This window comes from Phaseolus vulgaris, chromosome 1 (genome assembly GCF_051622355.1).
Source record: "Phaseolus vulgaris cultivar YP4 chromosome 1, ASM5162235v1, whole genome shotgun sequence".
Classification (NCBI taxonomy): Eukaryota; Viridiplantae; Streptophyta; class Magnoliopsida; order Fabales; family Fabaceae; genus Phaseolus; species Phaseolus vulgaris.
In genome coordinates, this window is record NC_143498.1 from 53,879,085 (window position 1) to 53,897,661 (window position 18,577).

An 18,577-nucleotide genomic window follows, 5' to 3' on the forward strand; every position below is an offset into this window, starting at 1 on the left:
GATCTCATCCTTTCTGCATGCATATTTTAAGACAGTCCATAATGTAATCACTTTATTTTTCTCTTCTAACAATACAATTTATTTCTGACCAAGAAAAAACCATTTTATTTACAAAATCCGTACGCATAACATATACTACAATAGCTGGAACATTAAAAGCTTGATTGAAGTGGTTTGGTTCAGGAGTATTTAAGAAAGAACTTCTTAGCAAACCGTTATTTATTTTATGCGAATGCAAATTTAATCCATGCGAATATTGACATTTAGGGGTAATAACTTACAGTTATCTCTGTCACCTATGTTGTTGGATAGAGTATGTTTTGTTACATGTTCTGTAAGTGATTATTAAACATTCCAATTTTATTTATTTATTTATTTCTATATGCAATAAATAAGAATGCATAGAGGTACATTATTTGCACACGTGATTCCATTCTAAACCGTTGGCTCAAGCGAATGCGAAGCCATTAAGCCACAAAGCTTAGAGGGTGGAGCTGTTGTCGGTGCTCCTAATGGTGTATGACAGTGAAAACTGAAAACACCCAAAGCCTATTTCCTTTCACTGTCTTTCACTGTCACACACTTCCCCCTCCGTCAAAATCAGCCATTCAAGACGCCCATTTAAAACCCAAAACACACATTCCGCACTGTTTTCTTAACGAACCATCCTCACTTTTATTCAAATCAAATCTATCTCGCACCACCACCAACCCAAGAAAACCAATCCACCAGTCACCGTCACACTCACACGCCGGCTTCGCTTTTCACTCTCTCAAGGTGTTTTTTCATTCCCTCTCACCTCTTCGCATTCTTTCAACAAGCACCGTTTATCCATTCTTCAATACTCTCGCATTCATTCGTCGTAATTGATTTGACTTTTTCGTTGACTCACACGCTTCACGCTTTCTGCACTTCCATTTCTCGCCGGTAGCTCTTGATCTGCTACCTCTCTAACTGTCTCCGCGATTCAATTTTAATCGATTCCATTGTTTGCTTGATTTTTCAGTGCCTTTTGGTTAGGTCACCGTGTACCTATTATTATTGTTTGTTGTTGTTTTGAACTTGTGGAATTTGCATTTGCGGTTTTGGTGCAATTAGTGTTGTTTGAGACTGGTGATTGATTTAAATCTGAATTTCGGTTTCGACAGGGTGGATTTGATGTTCTGTTGGACTCTCCAGTGTAGACTGTATAGGAGCAGTGTCCTGGATTTATCAGTTTGGTAGTGTCTACGCGAAGCGAAGCTGGCGACCACACGGACTTGGAGGTTTGCTGCCCATAATGGCAGCACACTTGCTGCTAATGATATGGTACTTCGTGTTTTTCATTGTTTTTCTTTTTCATTTTATGCTATACAATCATCATTACTGGTAGTGGAAAAGTGTTTGAGTATTAGGATATACTTGTAATTTTACGAAACCTTAAGTTCTCCTGCACATATTGGATACCATTTCTTCGTGTTGCTTGGCAGTCCTATATGTTTTAAAATTTTAGTCGTGGTTATAGAAATTTTGGACGATGGAAGGATGATGCAATGGCAGTTGTGGTTGTGGAGGAGACTTCTTAAACTGCAATATGGTAGCCACAATTGTGGTTCTGAACAGCTGTCTAAAACTAGACTTGATTTGTGTTTTTCTTTTGTGCCAAACTATTCTAGAAAGCATAATTGTGAACCATGGAAGTCTGTTATTTCATTCTACTATTTGTTTCTTCTCTCCCATTGGAACATATCTGTTACTGTTCTTCGATTGAGAAGTCCATGGTTTTATAAAAATATGAAGATGATGAGAACTATTCTATTATAGACAGGAAGCGTTATTTTAGTTACGCACTCTACCATCATTTGCTATATCCTTCTACATATCCTTGGTTACATGTGGGTGCAGGGTAAATGCTAGAAAATGAAAAAACGGTGGCATTATTACATTTTCTTATCTGTTTTAATGAGTTACTTGTAGTGTTTATCCTTAACTGGAGTTTATTATACCGAGGCTTTCTGCTGAAGAATATAATGCCGTATATTCTTTTCTCCATTTTATATCTCCTGTCTGTTTTGTGCAATAAGATGCTATGCATAATAATTAGTCAACTGTAACAGAAGCGGCAATCATGTACATTTAATGCTTTGAAAATCTTAAATTTCTTGACACAAAAAAAATCAAGTTGTGATAGTGATAAATGGTTTTGCCATGTTCCTTCTCAAATTGATTTTCCATTTCTTCTCACATAGAACTTCAAGATTTATCCTTATCCATATTTTACTAAGTCTAATATATTCATTTTAATTTTTGTTACTTCCATCATTTGGAGATATACAAACATTCTGTTTATTCTCATTGTCGTTCGTCTGATTGCAGGAAAGAAATGGTGATGGGAGGGCTCAAGATTCAGAGACTCTACCTCCCCATTCTGTTTTAAAGATGGGATTGAGGTTGGTTACAACATAGGATATATGCCTGTAAATTATGTTAAAAAAGAATATTTTATGGCCTTTAAATCATCAAATTTTTTGCTTGTAATGCTCTGGTAAATTCTTGCAGTTACATTGGTACTTTTGCTTGTAGTTAAATAAGCTATGACTTATGAATCCTACCTGTTGTGTCACACTGTGTCAAAAGTTCCAAGACAGAAATAACATGTTCCTCTCTCACCCTCTCAGAGTCTCATAGAAATCAAGATAATGAGAACTACCTAACTTGATGGTTATATATATGGTTTATGGAAATTTGAATTTGAGCATAACTTTTGTATCTTACATGCATAATTGTTTGCAGAGAACGTAGCAACAGCAGCAGCATGGAGGATCCTGATGGGACATTAGCAAGTGTTGCCCAATGCATTGAGCAGCTGCGTCAGAGCTCATCTTCTATGCAGGAGAAAGAGTATTCTTTGAAGCAGTTATTGGAGCTTATTGATATTAGAGAAAACGCTTTCAGTGCTGTTGGATCTCATTCTCAGGCAGTTCCAGTACTTGTTTCCCTTCTCCGGTCAGGGTCTTCGAATGTGAAGATACAGGCAGCAACTGTATTGGGTTCACTTTGTAAAGAAAATGAGTTGAGGGTGAAAGTCTTGCTTGGAGGATGCATTCCACCTTTGCTTGGTCTACTCAAGTCCAGTTCTGCTGAAGGTCAAGTGGCTGCTGCAAAGACAATTTTTGCTGTTTCTCAAGGTGGTGCCAAAGATCATGTTGGATCAAAAATTTTTTCAACTGAAGGAGTGGTTCCAGTTCTATGGGAGCAGTTGCAGAAAGGCCTGAAGACAAATGTAGTTGATAATTTATTAACTGGGGCATTGAAAAATCTCTCCAGCAGCACTGATAGATTCTGGAATGCCACAATACAAGCTGGAGGGGTGGACATATTAATTAAGTTACTGAAAACAGGGCAGTCTAACACTTTAGCAAATGTGTGTTTTTTACTTGGCTGTATGATGATGGAGGATGCATCTGTTTGTTCAAAATTGTTGACTTCTGAGGAAACTAAACAACTCCTCAAACTTTTAAGCCCTGGTAATGATGCCCCTGTCAGGGCTGAAGCAGCCGGTGCTCTTAAATCTCTTTCTGCTCAGTGCAAAGATGCAAGAAAAGAGATAGCCAATTCCAATGGCATTCCTGCTTTGATTAATGCTACCATAGCTCCTTCCAAAGAGTTCATGCAGGGTGAGTATGCTCAAGCATTACAGGAGAATGCAATGTGTGCTTTAGCAAACATCTCTGGTGGTTTGTCATATGTCATCTCCAGTCTTGGTCAAAGCCTTGAATCATGCTCCTCGCCTGCCCAAGCTGCTGACACGTTGGGGGCTTTAGCTTCAGCTCTTATGATTTATGATGACAATGCAGAATCTACCAGGGCCACAGATCCTTTGGTAGTTGAGCAGACATTACTTGAACAATTTAAACCTGGCTTGTCATTCCTTGTACAGGAACGGACCATTGAAGCCCTAGCTAGTTTGTATAGCAATCCTATACTGTCAATCAAACTTGCAAATTCTGATCCAAAGCGTTTGCTTGTTGGTTTAATAACAATGGCTGCCAATGAAGTGCAAGATGAACTTCTAAAATCTCTCTTGACATTGTGCAATACTGAATGCAGTCTGTGGCGTGCACTTCAAGGCCGTGAAGGAGTTCAGCTGTTAATATCTCTTCTGGGGCTTTCATCGGAACAGCAGCAAGAATGTGCTGTTGCCCTCCTTTGCCTTTTATCTAATGAAAATGATGAAAGTAAATGGGCTATTACTGCTGCTGGTGGTATACCTCCTCTTGTTCAAATTTTGGAGTCAGGATCTGCAAAAGCAAAGGAAGACTCAGCGTCAATCCTTAGGAACCTATGTGATCACAGTGAGGATATACGTGCTTGTGTTGAAAGTGCTGATGCTGTTCCTGCATTGCTTTGGCTGTTGAAGAATGGAAGCTCAAATGGGAAGGAGATTGCAGCAAAGACTTTGAATCACTTAATTCATAAGTCTGATACAGCAACTATCAGTCAGCTTACAGCATTATTGACCAGTGATTTACCTGAATCTAAGGCTTATGTTTTAGATGCTTTGAAAAGTATGCTTTCAGTTGTTTCTCTTACTGATCTTCTACGTGAAGGTAGTGCTGCCAGTGATGCAGTTGATACAATGATAAAATTACTGAGCTCAACCGAGGAAGAAACTCAGGCAAAGTCTGTGTCTGCTCTGGCGGGAATTTTTGAAATGAGGAAAGATGTGCGTGAAAGCAGCATTGCTGTTAAAACTCTTTGGTCGGCAATGAAGTTGCTTAATGTTGAATCAGAAAGTATCTTAATGGAGTCCTCACGCTGCTTGGCTGCAATATTTCTTTCCATCAAAGAGAACAGGGATGTGGTTGCTATTGCTAGAGATGCTTTACCCTCCCTAGTTTCACTAGCTAACTCTTCAGTTTTGGAAGTGGCGGAGCTGGCAACATGTGCTGTGGCAAATCTTATTTTGGACAGTGAAATTGCTGAGAAAGCTGTTGCAGAAGAAGTCATATTGGCTGCTACCAGAGTATTACGTGAAGGCACAATTTCTGGAAAATCACATGCTGCTGCAGCAATTGCTCGCCTTTTACATTCTAAGAGGCAAGTTGATTATGCTGTAACTGATTGTGTGAATCGAGCTGGCACTGTTCTTGCATTAGTTTCTTTCTTAGACTTTGCTATCAGTGGACTTAGTTCCACATCAGAAGCTCTAGAAGCACTTGCCATGCTGTCCAGGTTAGAAGTGAATGGTGCACACAGTAAGCCTGCTTGGGCAGTTTTGGCTGAATTTCCTAAAAGCATCAGCCCAATAGTTCTGTCCATTACCGATTCAACGCCAGTGTTGCAGGATAAAGCTATTGAAATTTTATCTCGATTATGTATGGATCAACCTTTTGTTCTGGGAGACATTGTTGTTTCTGCCTCTGGATGTATATCTTCTATAGCTAAGAGGATAATCAATTCCACTTCTCAAAATATACAGGTCAAAATTGGAGGAGTTGCTGTTCTTATTTGTGCTGCTAAAGTAAATCACCAGAGGCTGGTGGAGGATCTCAATCTATCAAACTTGTGTGGTAATCTAGTTCAGTCTCTTGTCGACATACTTATTTCTTCACAGGCTACTTTGGGTCAGCGTGACGACAGCAGGGACGTTATCAGAATTTGCAGGCATACAAAAGAAGCCAATGAGGGTAAATCAAGCACTGGCACCACTATTATTTCCGGTGCCAACTTAGCTATATGGTTACTAACTGTTCTTGCTTGCCATGATGAAAAATGTAAAACTGCAATAATGGAGACGGGTGCAATTGAGTTTCTGAGTGACAGGATTGCAAATTGTTTCTCATTGTACAGTCAGGTATTTTAGTGCTATGTTTTCAGTCAAGTTGAAGTATACAGTGGCATCTGATTCTTTCCATATTTATTTACTCATCTTCGTAAATGGATTCTTTTTTGTCAAAGCTGTTCACAAATACACCTCTCCTCGTTTGTATAGTAGTTAGACAATAGATTAGTATACAATTATTATTTTATGTCAAATTTTTGCTTGTTTTTGGTGATATGCAGATTGACTACAAAGAAGATAGCAGCATGTGGATTTGTGCTTTGTTGTTGGCAATATTATTTCAGGACAGGGATATTATACGAGCACATGCAACCATGAAATCTATACCAGCACTTGCCAATTTATTGAAGTCAGAGGAATCAGCAAACAGATATTTTGCTGCACAATCAATAGCTAGCTTAGTCTGTAATGGTAGCAGGGGAACACTCCTGTCTGTGGCAAATTCTGGGGCAGCAGGTGGACTTATCTCCTTGCTTGGCTGTGCTGATACTGACATACAGGATCTTCTAGAATTGTCAGATGAATTTTCTTTGGTGCATTATCCTGATCAAGTTGCTCTTGAGAGGTTGTTTAGAGTTGATGACATAAGAGTTGGTGCCACTTCTCGGAAGGCAATACCTGCTCTAGTTGATCTGCTCAAACCAATTCCAGAACGTCCTGGTGCACCATTTTTAGCACTTGGGCTTTTGACTCAGCTTGCTATAGATTGTCCATCAAATAAGATTGTAATGGTTGAGGCAGGTGCCCTAGAGGCACTTTCTAAGTATCTTTCACTAGGTCCACAAGATGCAACGGAAGAAGCTGCTACGGATCTGTTAGGGATTCTGTTTAGCAGTGCAGAAATACGGAGACATGAATCAGCATTTGGAGCTGTTACTCAACTTGTAGCTGTACTGCGTTTAGGAGGAAGAGCTGCAAGGTATAGGGCTGCAAAAGCTTTGGAAAGTTTATTCTCCTCTGACCACATTAGAAATGCAGAGACTGCTCGACAAGCTGTCCAACCCTTGGTGGAGATTCTTAATACTGGTTTAGAGAGAGAGCAGCATGCTGCAATTGCTGCATTAGTTAGGTTATTGAGTGAAAACCCTTCAAAAGCACTCGCTGTTGCAGATGTAGAGATGAATGCAGTGGATGTTCTTTGTAGGATTCTTTCATCAGATTGTTCAATGGATCTCAAAAGGGATGCTGCTGAATTATGTTCTGTTCTTTTTGGAAATACAAGGATTCGGTCCACAATGGCTGCTGCACGTTGTGTTGAACCCCTTGTCTCTCTCCTTGTAAGTGAGTTTGGTCCTTCTCACCATTCAGTTGTGCGGGCATTGGATAGACTTGTTGATGATGAGCAACTAGCTGAATTAGTTGCTGCACATGGTGCAGTTATTCCTCTTGTTGGGCTACTTTACGGAAGGAATTATGTACTTCATGAGGCCATTTCCAGAGCTCTGGTCAAGTTGGGAAAAGACAGGCCAGCTTGCAAAATAGAAATGGTGAAAGCTGGAATTATTGAAAGCATACTTGACATCCTTCATGAAGCACCTGATTATCTATGTGCAGCTTTTGCTGAATTGTTGCGTATATTGACCAATAATGCTAGCATAGCTAAAGGACCACCGGCTGCTAAAGTCGTTGAACCGCTGTTTATGTTGCTAATAAGACAAGACTTTGGACCAGATGGACAACACAGTGCATTGCAGGTTTTGGTTAATATCTTAGAACACCCACAGTGTCGTGCTGATTACACACTGTCTTCTCACCAAGCTATTGAACCTCTTATCCCTTTGCTTGATTCTCCAATATCAGCAGTGCAACAGTTGGCAGCTGAGCTTCTCTCACATCTTCTTTTAGAAGAACACCTTCAGAAAGATCCAGTAACACAGCATGTAATTGGCCCTCTTATACGAGTTCTTGGTTCTGGTATACATATATTGCAACAGAGAGCTGTGAAGGCCCTGGTCAGTATTGCACTGCTATGGCCAAATGAAATTGCAAAAGAGGGTGGTGTTATTGAAATTTCAAAAGTTATATTGCAAGCAGATCCTTCCATTCCTCATGCTTTATGGGAATCAGCGGCATCTGTTTTGGCTAGTATTCTGCAATTTAGTTCTGAATACTACCTGGAAGTTCCAGTTGCTGTTTTGGTTAGGCTGCTTAGATCTGGCTTAGAAAGCACAGTTGTTGGTGCATTAAATGCTCTCCTTGTGTTGGAAAGTGACGATGGAACTAGTGCCGAAGCAATGGCTGAAAGTGGTGCCATAGAGGCTCTCTTAGAGCTCCTAAGATCTCATCAGTGCGAGGAAACTGCTGCAAGACTCTTAGAAGCATTGCTGAACAATGTAAAGATCAGAGAAACAAAAGTTACTAAATCAGCCATCTTACCATTATCCCATTATCTATTGGACCCACAAACCCAAGCACAACAAGCAAGGTTATTAGCAACATTGGCTCTTGGCGATCTATTTCAGAACGAGGGTCTTGCCCGGTCAAGTGATGCAGTTTCAGCTTGTCGTGCTTTAGTGAATGTGCTTGAAGACCAACCAACTGAAGAAATGAAAGTTGTAGCCATATGTGCTCTACAAAACCTTGTGATGAACAGTCGATCAAATAAAAGAGCAGTTGCAGAGGCTGGTGGGGTTCAGGTTATTCTGGATCTGATAGGTTCAAGTGATCCTGAAACATCTGTTCAGGCTGCAATGTTTATTAAACTTCTATTTTCAAATCATACCATTCAAGAGTATGCTTCTAGTGAAACAGTCAGAGCAATAACTGGTGAGCTATTTTCCCATTGGGCAGTGTTTAAATACTTGTTATTTTTATGCTGGACCCACTACGGTATATCTTATCTTCATATTTTCTCATACAAAATGGTGTGTTTGTTGCTTTTCACATGGCAATTTCTTACATGGGTTTTCTTGTTCTTAAACTAATTATTTGATTCTCCTTGTAAAGCATTTTTCTCTGCTTTTATAAGCAGAAGCATAGCTTGATTTTCAAAATATTTTTTCTATAAAGAATCTCAAAACTGGTACACATGGATTAATGCACCTTTAAACGAAATGGCCGAGCTGGTTTTTTTGTTGATTATTGGTCTTGAAACCAAAAATTTGGGGAAGGAACAGATGAATTGTAAACTTTGTTGTACACTTAATTTCTTGATGAGCTGAACAGCTAGACTCTTATTTGTGCTACATAGCCTTTTCTAGCTAAAATAGGCACCTAGTCTTCTGTAAATATTCATTGATGTATCAGAAGATGGATAGGTTGAAATTGAAAGTTGTCTTCTAAATAAAGGTGTTGTTTCTAACATGAATTCATTGGGGAGCAATGTTGATTCTGTGCATTTCACTATAAGTTGCTTCACAATTCAAACCTCACTCCTGTACGTAAATATGACCTATTTTAATTTGTGATCTTTTTTAGCTGCTATTGAAAAGGACTTATGGGCTACTGGAACTGTGAACGAAGAGTATCTTAAAGCCTTAAATTCTCTTTTTAGCAACTTCCCTAGACTGAGAGCAACTGAGCCAGCAACACTTAGCATTCCCCATCTGGTTACATCCTTAAAGACAGGCTCTGAGGCTACTCAGGAAGCTGCCTTGGATGCACTTTTCCTGCTTAGGCAAGCTTGGTCAGCATGTTCAGCAGAAGTTTCAAGAGCTCAATCAATAGCAGCTGCAGATGCTATTCCTTTGCTGCAGTACTTAATCCAGTCTGCCCCTCCTCGCTTTCAGGAGAAGGCAGAGTTTTTATTGCAGTGTTTGCCTGGAACCTTGGTGGTGATCATCAAGCGTGGTAACAATATGAAGCAATCTGTTGGAAACCCAAGTGTTTTTTGCAAGCTTACGCTTGGAAACACTCCTCCAAGGCAAACCAAGGTATTTTTTAATAATAATAATAATAATTCATATCCATTATCTTGTTTTGTGATCTTCTCCTCTATAATGTACTAGGATTAGTTGAAATGGGCGAGTGCTTGTTTATGTGAGACTAATATATGACATGTATCTCCATGTCAATCTTGCATAAATGCCAAAATACTAATGTTATCTGTTATGTCCTTTTGGAAATTATGCCAATATTAGAAAATTCCCAGTTAGGATATGGACCTTTATAGTTGCTTCCTAGTTCCTAGAAAAAAAAATCACTTGACCTCATTTACATATTCTGCTGCAGTTGTATTGCCAGATTTTAGAATCCAGAATTACCCATATTGATTTTTTTTCTTTCATTTTGAAGTAGTTTTTGACTTATGAAAGAATTTGGTTGTCACTTGTCATCTTGTGGAGGGCCATGCCCCACTTCAATTTCTTTGCTATTTCCAGTTTAAAACGTAAGGGACGAGGATTTGCAGCCTAAATATGTGGTTGTCATTTTATTATACAGTTTGAGGAACATCATGTCTTATTCTTAATATAATACAATTTCTCCTTTGATTTGATTTCCTCCTCGACAAGTGAATGTGCTAATTATCATGAGAATGTGCTGGTTAGGTGGTCTCAACTGGCCCTAATCCGGAGTGGGAAGAGAGCTTTTCATGGTCCTTTGAGAGTCCTCCAAAAGGCCAGAAGCTTCACATATCTTGCAAAAACAAGAGCAAAATGGGAAAGGTAATGAATGTGGGAAAATTGGACTATTATACTAAATGCAGTCTATTCATCTTCAATTATTTTAGTTTTACACTTCCGCTTGACCCCTCTATTATTTTTATCTGATGGCAGAGTTCATTTGGGAAAGTGACAATCCAGATCGATCGGGTAGTAATGCTAGGAGCAGTATCTGGAGAGTACACTTTGTTGCCAGAAAGTAAGAGTGGCCCCTCGAGGAATTTAGAAATAGAATTCCAGTGGTCTAACAAGTGATATATATACCTGTTTCCGTCTTTAGCGTCAAGCTTTTAAATTGGAACACAGGATACACGGTTGAAAAGAAATTTTTGTACAGTTTGATTTGTCTTGCTAGTGCACATAAATTCTTTTAAAAGAACATTCTTTTGTAACTTGATCCTTCATTTCCTTGGTTAAGTGCTAGGCCTGCTTCCAATCTTGTATGAATTTTGCGCGTTGTCAATTAAGGTGGGTTATATATAAAGGTGCTTTTTGACGGGTTAAAGCTTAGATTAGGAACTAAAAGTATAAAACTAGATTGAAAGAAAAACAACAAATCCTATTAATTATTAGATGATAATTAAGATTAATGAGAATTTAAAAAAAAAATGGGAAATCCTTTTGAAGTCTCTGAATAATATTTATGAATTTCATTATTTGAACAACTTGAATTACATAATGACTTAATGTTTTTTTTCTTCTGTTACGTGAGAGAACTAAATCAAGGTGAGATAGCAAAATTGGTACTCATCAACTATATTTGTTTCTAAAAAACTCTCTAATAAAACTAGGTGGTAAAACAGCAAAAAAGATAACCTATTGCAAATGTCAAAGACTAAGCAAAACTATCTGCACATGTATTCTTTTTCAAACTATAGATAACTTTACAGAATGAAGTATAGCCTTTTATCCAATTGCAAAATGTATCATGGAACAGAAAGTAGGCAAGACATTTAGAAGAAAAAGTATGAAAAGCTTTTACTATGTGGAACTTAATAGCCGCACTCCCACCAGCTACCTTCTTATCGAGCATGTTATAAGGACTTCCAAAATTTAGGTGGGAACTTCACCAAATCTATCCACAGTTCAGTCAAAAGGACCATATGAGATTTAATCAATGCACAACATAAGAAGAATATCTAACTTCATGAAATAATATATTTCGAGCCCTTCTGATCGAGATTCTGCTGCAATAGAATTATGGGACTCAACTTTGTAATAATTATTAATGTTCCACTACTATCAATATAGTCTTATATTACTCAGGAGTCGAGGTCAATGACAGTCCTTCCTTCTTCAATCCATCGAGACGTCTTTTAAGGACAAAACCGTGACAGAGTACTGATCTTCAAAGTAGACAATATTTTAGATGTGGTGATTGACCCGACGTATAAATGGGTGATGACTCTCTCAGTAAGAAAATACATTAAACTCTCTATTTTATACTCTTCCTCTCAGCAGGAGAGGTCCTTTGTTTTCTCAATACAATCTCGTTTACCGTAGAACACACAATCCTCACCAAGTTACATTCTCCAATTAAGATAAAATTGACTTTTTTTAGGTATTTGAAACTTTTTAGTCACACAATTTAGTTTTGTACACAATAAATCTAGATTATAAGATTATATTTGAATAATCAAGATTTGAAAAATTCACACACATATAGCTACTAATAATTAACTCAACGTTATCGTATAACTGTGTAATTCACATAAACACAAAGTATAAAGATGAGATCATCCTCGGAACAAACTAAACATAAAATAAGAAGCAATTATAATACAAATCACTTGACACTTAGACGATGTACACACCATTAAATGTACATAAAACAAATTAATTTCCATATATTGGGAGACAATACTAAATTTTAAAAAGGTGGAGTGAACTTAGCATTTAAGAGTATGAAAAAAAGGTGAGAGCCAACTTGCCTTCACATCTTGGACCATTCCACCACCGCTCTTGTGGGGCTGTTTTTATGATTGGAGCACTTGAGCAGAAGAGGATAACAAAAAACACAGAGAAACTACATAAATAAATGCATTAGAAATTAAAAAAAACAGAAGTCTAGAAAAAAAAAATATGTTCGTAAACTTTCTTCCCTACTTTGTAAATATTTGTGAAGAAATTGAAATAGTTGATTATACAATTTAATGCAATCGAATATGTAAACATAAATAAGAATTAAATATTTATAAATATACTTTATTATACTATAATAAAATGAATAGTTAAAATAAATATTAAATAATTAATAAAATAAAAAAGCTTAATATTTTGTTAATATATATATATTATGTTAAAATAAATAAATAATTAAAATAAAATATTATAAAATAGAAGAAATTAATTAATATTTACCTTTTTATTTATTATAATAAATATAATATTATTAAAATAAAATAAAAATTATTTTCAGTTACATCAATCACATCTAGTATAAATTTTCTACTTCCAATAATTATCATTACTTAACAAAGAGTGGGATTCATAATTATTTCTGTTTAGCTTTGAAGATTTTTTCTTTGGTGTGAGAGAGATTTTATCCCCTGTCCACACCAGACATTTGTGATTTCTTACCATGTAGAGCAATTATTTAAGTTTATTCTTGATGTAATGAGATTAGCTAAGAAACTTTTGGCTTGTATGCTATGAGGCTCTTTATGTCTGGCTAAGAAACTTTTGCCTTCTATTATAAGAAATATATTAATTTTCTAAAATTTTAAATTAATTATATAAATTTTTATTATAATTAAAAAATAAAGAAAAAGTTTTTTAATCAACAATAACAAATAATTTTCTGTTTTAAAAAATTAAAATATATTTATATATATAAATCTTTATTATTAAATTATATAATTTATTCTTTTTATTTTGTAAAAGGAAAGGAATGAAAGTAAATGCGGGGCCACAGTGGCAAAGACAAATCAACACTGGCAATAAAAGCCCGTTTTATCTCGAACACGTAAAGACACGGTGGGGCCACCGCGCGTGACGTTTCGCTTCGTCCTGTTACCGTTGTACGCTTACTCCTCCTATCCTAATCATCATTTTCAACCCTCACTATAACAAACACTAATCATATCACTTCATACCACTTTCTCCGTTAATTAAGCGCTTAACAGTTAAGTTTCAATCCCCAACGCGAATGCGCCACTTTCTGTGCTTTATCCACTAACACTCTCGTTCTCGCTCTCACACACAGCCACACAGGGACGAAACGAAACTATAGATGATGATGATGCACACTGCGCACTCTCGCCTCACTAGTTAACACCAATCGTCATACTTAATCTGTTTCAACGAGGCATCAGAACAAGTGTCCGTGCCAGATCTCGATCTCGATGCGTTGGCGGTTGCTGCTACTGTTGTTGTTGTTGGAGCTAACGGCACGCGCAATGCCGCTTTCCATCACGTTTTCCGCGCGCCTCGTTCACCGCTTCGCCGACGAAATCAAACCGGTTCGAATCCCGACCGGCGACTGGCCAGAGCGGCGGAGCTTGCGCTACTACCAGATGCTTCTCGCCGACGACATTCTCAGACGCAAGATCAAACTCGGAGGCGCTCGCTACCAGCTTCTGTTTCCTACTCACGGTAGCAAAACGTTGTCTCTAGGCAACGACTTCGGCTGGTGATAATACTAATCCCTAACTCGTCTCTCTTCTGTTTTTTTCTAGTCGCGCGAAACGACGTGATTTTGAATCTGATAATGTATGTGTCTCTGGTGATTAGGTTACATTACACGTGGATTGATATTGGAACACCGAGTACTTCGTTTCTCGTGGCGTTGGACGCAGGCAGTGATCTTCTTTGGATTCCGTGTGATTGCGTACAGTGTGCTCCATTGTCATCGAGTTACTATTCCAATCTGGTATGAATATGGTGCCTAATCTATCTCTTCTCTGATTTCTCTTACTATGTTGAGTAGCTGTGATTAAGCATAATGTTAACTTAGTTCTAGAAACTAAGGAAGTTTGAAATGAGTCTATGAAATTTCTTGTTGGTTGATCTCGACATTTTAGTCTTAAACATATGTTAATATTGTAATGTAACTCGCAGTTTTTTGAACTTTGCACTGACGTGATTGGTGTTTGAACTTTCATGTATTTTGTTCGAGGACTAATGTTACTTGGCTATACACTTTCTAATATGTTGATTTACGCTACTATGTATCATGTAGTCTTAATAACTTAATGTAATAATACAATACTTGATTCTATTAGCTTGTTTTATTGATTGTTTAAAAATTAGTTAATGATGATTGTGAATCCTTGATCGGATAAGGTTTATTGATACAGTATTTGATTGTATTAGTTTGTTTTAGTGATTGTTTAGAAAATATTCATCGATGCGAGTTGCAAATCCTTGATTGGATAAGGATAAGGTGTCAATTGGAGTGGAATATGATACTCTGGCACCTTTATGGGTGCAATTGTTCAGTGAGGTTTAGAGTCTATAACAGGTTTAGCACTTATTTCCAATAATTGATGGCAGGTGCTCCTTCACATATGGGGCATCTATTATGCAGGATAGAGATCTGAATGAATATAGTCCGTCTCGATCGTTATCCAGCAAGCATCTATCTTGCAGCCATCACTTGTGTGATAATAGTTCGAATTGTAAAAGTTCCCAGCAGCAGTGTCCGTACATGGTCAGTTACTTGTCAGATAATACATCGAGTTCTGGATTGTTAGTTGAGGACATACTGCATCTTCAGTCTGGTGGCGGTTTATCAAACTCGTCTGTTCAGGCTCCAGTTGTTTTTGGGTGTGGCTGACTGCCCTGTCCTTTTCACTTCAAAATCACTTTGCCTGATGATGTCTTTTTCCCTCCTTGTTCTGAAAAGCAAGTTTCTTCCTGGTTGTCTCTGATGTCTGTTTTTTGTTGAATGTAGGTGTGGTATGAAGCAAAGTGGCGGTTACTTGGATGGGGTTGCCCCCGATGGTCTATTAGGTTTGGGACCTGGGGAGAGTTCAGTTCCGAGTCTTCTTGCTAAGTCCGGATTAATCCACAATTCGTTTTCCTTGTGCTTTAATGAAGATGATTCTGGTAGAATGTTTTTTGGGGACCAGGGATCAACCATCCAACAGTCTACTCCGTTCTTGCCTTTGGATGGATTATAGTATGTGCTTTAAATTAGTTTACCATGTTTCACTGAACTAAAAAACGTAGAAAATGGTATCATGCTAATGATGATAAATCTCCTGGCCAGTTCAACGTACATTGTTGGAGTGGAGTCATCTTGTATTGGGAACACTTGTCTTAAAATGACAGGTTTTAAAGCACAGGTTGATAGCGGAACGTCTTTTACATTTCTTCCTGGCCATGCCTATGGAGCAATAGCCGAGCAGGTACTTTAGATTTCTGAGATCCGTAATTATAATTTTTTCCTCAGTGTTTTCATATGATTTTATTTGTAATAGTTTGATCAACAAGTAAATGGTTCAAGATCTAGCTTTGAAGGATCTCCTTGGGAGTATTGCTATGTACCCAGGTGAGTTTTCTTGATAGATTTCTATCTGTCTCTCTCTCTTACCTCTGCCTGTGTCTCTTTGGTCCATGATTTCGTAATTGCTGGAAATTCTAGTCTCTTTGACAGCTTTATTTATTTATTATTTTTTTTCGGACAGTTCACAAGAATTGCCAAAGGTTCCCAGCTTAACTCTCATGTTCCAGCAGAATAACAGTTTTGTGGTCTATAATCCCGTGTTTGTATTCTATGGCAATGAGGTGAAGTGATCCTGGACTAAGGTTTTTAAATTTATAATTAACTATGAATCATGATTAGTGTTAGAATATTTCTAATTCTTCCTCCGACATTTTCTTGTTAATCCTCCTACCTATTTAACAAAGAAGGTGGGTGTGAATGAAGTGATCCTGGACTAAGTTTTTTAAATTTATAATTAACTATGAATCATGATTAGTGTTAGAATATTTCTAATTCTTCCTCCGACATTTTCTTGTTAATCCTCCTACCTATTTAACAAAGAAGGTGGGTGTGAATGAAGTGATCCTGGACTAAGGTTTTTAAATTTATAATTAACTATGAATCATGATTAGTGTTAGAATATTTCTAATTCTTCCTCCGACATTTTCTTGTTAATCCTCCTACCTATTTAACAAAGAAGGTATTAAATGTTTTTAAGAAATTAAATGCATTTATTTTTTTTAACTTATTGCTTTCTTTATAAATTATCAGAAGGATTAATAATACAAGAGGACATGCCATTATTTTTTATTGTATCAACTAATTATTTGCAGCGAATTTTTGCTGAGAAGTACTTCCCTTTTGTGTAGCCCATGAGAGAAAAAGTACCTACTGTCTGTTTGAACTTATATTTTGTATGTGGACACCTAATGAATATATTCTATCCACTTTGCCAGAACAGAATGGATTTTGTATCAAAATATAGTTTTACTTATACAGAATGTTTTTCACCACCATTCTGTCCCAATTCCCAAGTTTGGCCTTTTTTTTATCTAACTTTCATGCTCATTACTGAGGCCAGACAGCTGTGAACTGCTTTGAATCACCTCTATCTCCAATTGTTCTAAGGACGCAGTGCATGAATTTTTTGGAAAATTGAATTGTAACAATTTTTGGTTATATTATTTTCCTAGGCGGTGAACTAACTTTATACGAATGCATAAGCCAACAGTTCATTTGTTGCCTTGTTAAAATGTTTTCTATTATGTTTTTTTGGGATTAATATTATTGTCATAGGGATTGTTGCATCGATTTAGCAAGTGAAAACGTGTTCTTGTAAACATTATTTTTTCCTGGAATGTGCAGCATCCATTTAATATGTTAATAGAAAATGTTCTCTGCAAAAGGAAAACTCAGTTTTTAGAATAATACTTATAGAAGAAAAAATAAAACCAAAAAGTGGCTATTTCTCCTGTAACTGGTGTATCTAAATTAGGTAGACCGGTTCTCTTTGTGCAGGGAGTCATTGGATTTTGTTTAGCCATACAGCCAACAGAAGGGGATATGGGAACAATTGGACGTAAGTTATTTTCCTAGTCAATGTCTACTCATTACCCTTACTCTGAAATATAGTATATAGTATAGTTATTAAAAGATACTTTAATCTTAAAACCAATAACATATTTTTGCAGAGAACTTCATGACTGGATACCGTTTGGTATTTGATAGGGAAAACAAGAAGCTAGCGTGGTCACGCTCAAATTGTGAGTCATATTACTTTTGAGTTTATGAGCTTAATATATTTTATAGTTCTAATAATTCTTGTTAGGCAGTGAACCTGACTTGGTTTCTTAGCCATTTAACTGATTTAATGGATTTTTTCAAATCAAAACCCTAACTCTCTATTCATTTTGCTTATACATTGTTTCAATGGATGTGTAGGTCAGGATCTGAGTATAGGTAAGAGGATGCCCCTTTCTCCAAATGAGACTTCACCAAACCCATTGCCTTCAGATGAGCAACAAAGAACGAACGGGCATGCAGTTGCTCCAGCTGTTGCTGGAAGAGCTCCCCACAAATCTTCAGCAGCTTTATCGCGGATGATTTCATCGTGCCGGGTATATTGGCACTGCTATTTGTTTCTTCTATTTCAACTTGTGTCTACCTCTTACTGAAAGCATCGCATTCTGATTCTTATATATGTCTAGATAGCGTTACATGTATACCCAAGTCTGTATTGTATCCATTTTGTCCCCCTAGCTTTTGTAAGTATTTTAGATCTCACACCATCCAATGCTGTTATTTTCAACCTTACCAGCATGTTAGATTCCTTAAACGCGTACTGGACTATGGTAACCCCGTTTTCTGACGGGTGAGCTTATGTAAATTAATTTGCTTGGTGTTATCCTGAAGACTGCCTTTTAATTTAATTCATTTTTCAATCAACTAGTTTATATGTCACTCTGTTGATTATGTTAATTCAAATGCTCTGAATAAATATGAAACCTGGACTTGTTTATCCAAAAATCACGGAATCATTTTGTCGTTCGGTGTATGAAAATCAGATTGATAATCAAAGCTAATGGTTTTTGCTAAGAGAGCTAGTTACAATGCAAATTTTAATAAGAGCATATTTAGTTTTTTTTAGTAGTCGTGGTGCACTGGTGTTTTCCATTTTTTACATAATGAGCCACAAAGTGTAATATTACAAGCTGCTAATTTTTA

At 37.1% G+C, this 18,577-nt stretch overlaps 2 protein-coding genes across 5 annotated transcripts; both read left to right on the top strand.

Annotated features, from left to right (window-relative positions):
• Positions 1 to 442: 442 nt before the first annotated feature.
• On the top strand, positions 443 to 10,872 carry LOC137815132 (protein CELLULOSE SYNTHASE INTERACTIVE 1). 2 transcript variants are annotated; one of them, XM_068618188.2, is made up of 8 exons: positions 443 to 777; positions 1,149 to 1,308; positions 2,356 to 2,429; positions 2,773 to 5,836; positions 6,046 to 8,590; positions 9,242 to 9,696; positions 10,312 to 10,428; positions 10,540 to 10,872. In XM_068618188.2, the coding sequence occupies exons 2-8, from the start codon at positions 1,306 to 1,308 to the stop codon at positions 10,678 to 10,680; spliced, it is 6,399 nt and encodes a 2,132-aa protein (XP_068474289.1). In that variant the 5' UTR covers positions 443 to 777; positions 1,149 to 1,305; the 3' UTR covers positions 10,681 to 10,872. The 2 variants fall into 2 exon arrangements, with proteins under 2 accessions (XP_068474289.1, XP_068474290.1); XM_068618189.2 differs by lacking the exon at positions 443 to 777 and adding an exon at positions 806 to 927.
• A 2,615-nt stretch (positions 10,873 to 13,487) lies between these two features.
• LOC137815146 (Eukaryotic aspartyl protease family protein) lies at positions 13,488 to 18,298 on the top strand. 3 transcript variants are annotated; one of them, XM_068618208.1, is made up of 10 exons: positions 13,491 to 14,056; positions 14,158 to 14,296; positions 14,954 to 15,192; positions 15,320 to 15,547; positions 15,638 to 15,776; positions 15,849 to 15,919; positions 16,056 to 16,155; positions 17,372 to 17,432; positions 17,545 to 17,616; positions 17,795 to 18,298. In XM_068618208.1, exons 1-10 carry the CDS (start codon positions 13,770 to 13,772, stop codon positions 18,025 to 18,027), a joined length of 1,569 nt encoding a protein of 522 aa, XP_068474309.1. In that variant the 5' UTR covers positions 13,491 to 13,769; the 3' UTR covers positions 18,028 to 18,298. The 3 variants fall into 3 exon arrangements, with proteins under 3 accessions (XP_090150802.1, XP_068474309.1, XP_090150801.1); XM_090294675.1 differs by having other exon boundaries at positions 13,496 to 14,056; positions 14,920 to 15,192; XM_090294676.1 differs by lacking the exon at positions 14,954 to 15,192 and having other exon boundaries at positions 13,488 to 14,056.
• Positions 18,299 to 18,577: the final 279 nt, after the last annotated feature.